The 1,393-nt window shown below is 42.2% G+C and overlaps 1 gene segment (V, D, J or C); it reads left to right on the top strand.

Annotated features, from left to right (window-relative positions):
• Positions 1-401: 401 nt before the first annotated feature.
• LOC124235068 (T cell receptor alpha variable 14/delta variable 4-like) lies at positions 402-1,014 on the top strand. The segment is given in 2 exon segments: positions 402-492; positions 659-1,014. Coding segments are annotated over 2 exon segments (405 nt in total).
• Positions 1,015-1,393: the final 379 nt, after the last annotated feature.

Here is a 1,393-nt window from a genome sequence, read left to right as displayed (position 1 = left end):
AGAACAGCATACGTAAGTGTGAGGATACATGATTATTATATTTTATGTTGTTTCCACAATCCGTTACATATAATATTTTTAAATAAGTGCCACCAGCCCAGTTCCATTACAGATGCAAACATTGAACGTAGCAGTTGGTCAAATCATCAGTATTCCTTTCAATATAAACTTGTATCCATGTTTATTTTCAGATGTAATTGTTACGAATTAAGAGTTGGTTAATTCAAAAGGAAGTCTGGGTTGGGTGAGACTCTCATTCAGTGTGTAGAAAAGTTTGTTGTGACCCACACCAACCTGTTACACCCGGAAAGCCCTGTTTCCTGTTCTGGGGCAGCAGCAGCACATAACAGTAATCCGTCTCTCACTCTGTCAGTCTCGCCTCACAGTGCAGAGCTCTGAAGTTGAAGAACAAGATATTTACCATCTAGTGGAAGAACTCAAACATGTTGTTCTCCAACCTTCTGAAGGTGGTCATGGCTTCAATATGGCTAGGTAAGGATGGCCCCAGAGGGAACGTGCCTCTTCCCTGACTTAAGGACCAAGGGTACAGGTGGTGTCTTGGAGGTACCGTGGGAAGGAGGGGTACAGGGTGTAAAATAGAATTTCTTTGTCCCACATCACTTATCCTAAACCTCTGATTCAATTTTTTTTCCTTCAGAATCCAGTATTGCCCAGAAAGTAACTCAAGACCAATCATCAGTGTTAGTGCAGGAGAAGGAGGCTGTCACCCTGAACTGCAGATACGACACCAGTTCTAGCAGTTATAGTCTATTCTGGTACAAGCAGTCCAGCACTGGGGTGATGATGTTACTGATTCGTCAGGACTCTTATAATCAGCAAAATGCCACAGAAGGTCGCTATTCATTGAATTTCCAGAAGGCAAACAAATCCATCCAGCTTGTCATCTCAACTTCACAGCTGGCGGACTCTGCAGTGTATTTCTGTGCACTGATTGAGACCACAGTGAGAGGCATGTTGGAGGGAGGTGTACCAAAACCGCAGGGCTCTGCTTGATACATGCACCTGTTGTAGGGACCAAGGCACAGAATTGCCATCACAGACAGGAAGTGACTAGGGATGTGGCAGCACAGGCGTAGGGTTGGAGAGAAAACATTCACTCTAAGAAAATACCTTTCTAGTTCATAGACCCTGTCCAGAGTTATCATTCATCAAAATTTCCTTATCTCTGAATCATTGGCTTGAAATCGCTTATTGAAGACAAAGAACAGCCACAAAGACAGTTTGCCATTTGGTGATTAGATTGAGCAAGAGGAATGGACTAGGGAAATTCTGAAACACCTGCCTCAAAAATCAGTAAAAATATGGGTGAATTGTGGATTTTTCAGATCAATTTGTTCTATAAATATTTATTGAGTACATATTATGTTACAGG

The sequence above is a fragment of the Equus quagga genome, chromosome 2 (assembly GCF_021613505.1).
Source record: "Equus quagga isolate Etosha38 chromosome 2, UCLA_HA_Equagga_1.0, whole genome shotgun sequence".
Lineage (NCBI taxonomy): Eukaryota > Metazoa > Chordata > Mammalia > Perissodactyla > Equidae > Equus > Equus quagga.
Note: the sequence above shows the minus strand (reverse complement) of the source record. Positions and strands in the feature narration are given on the sequence as shown.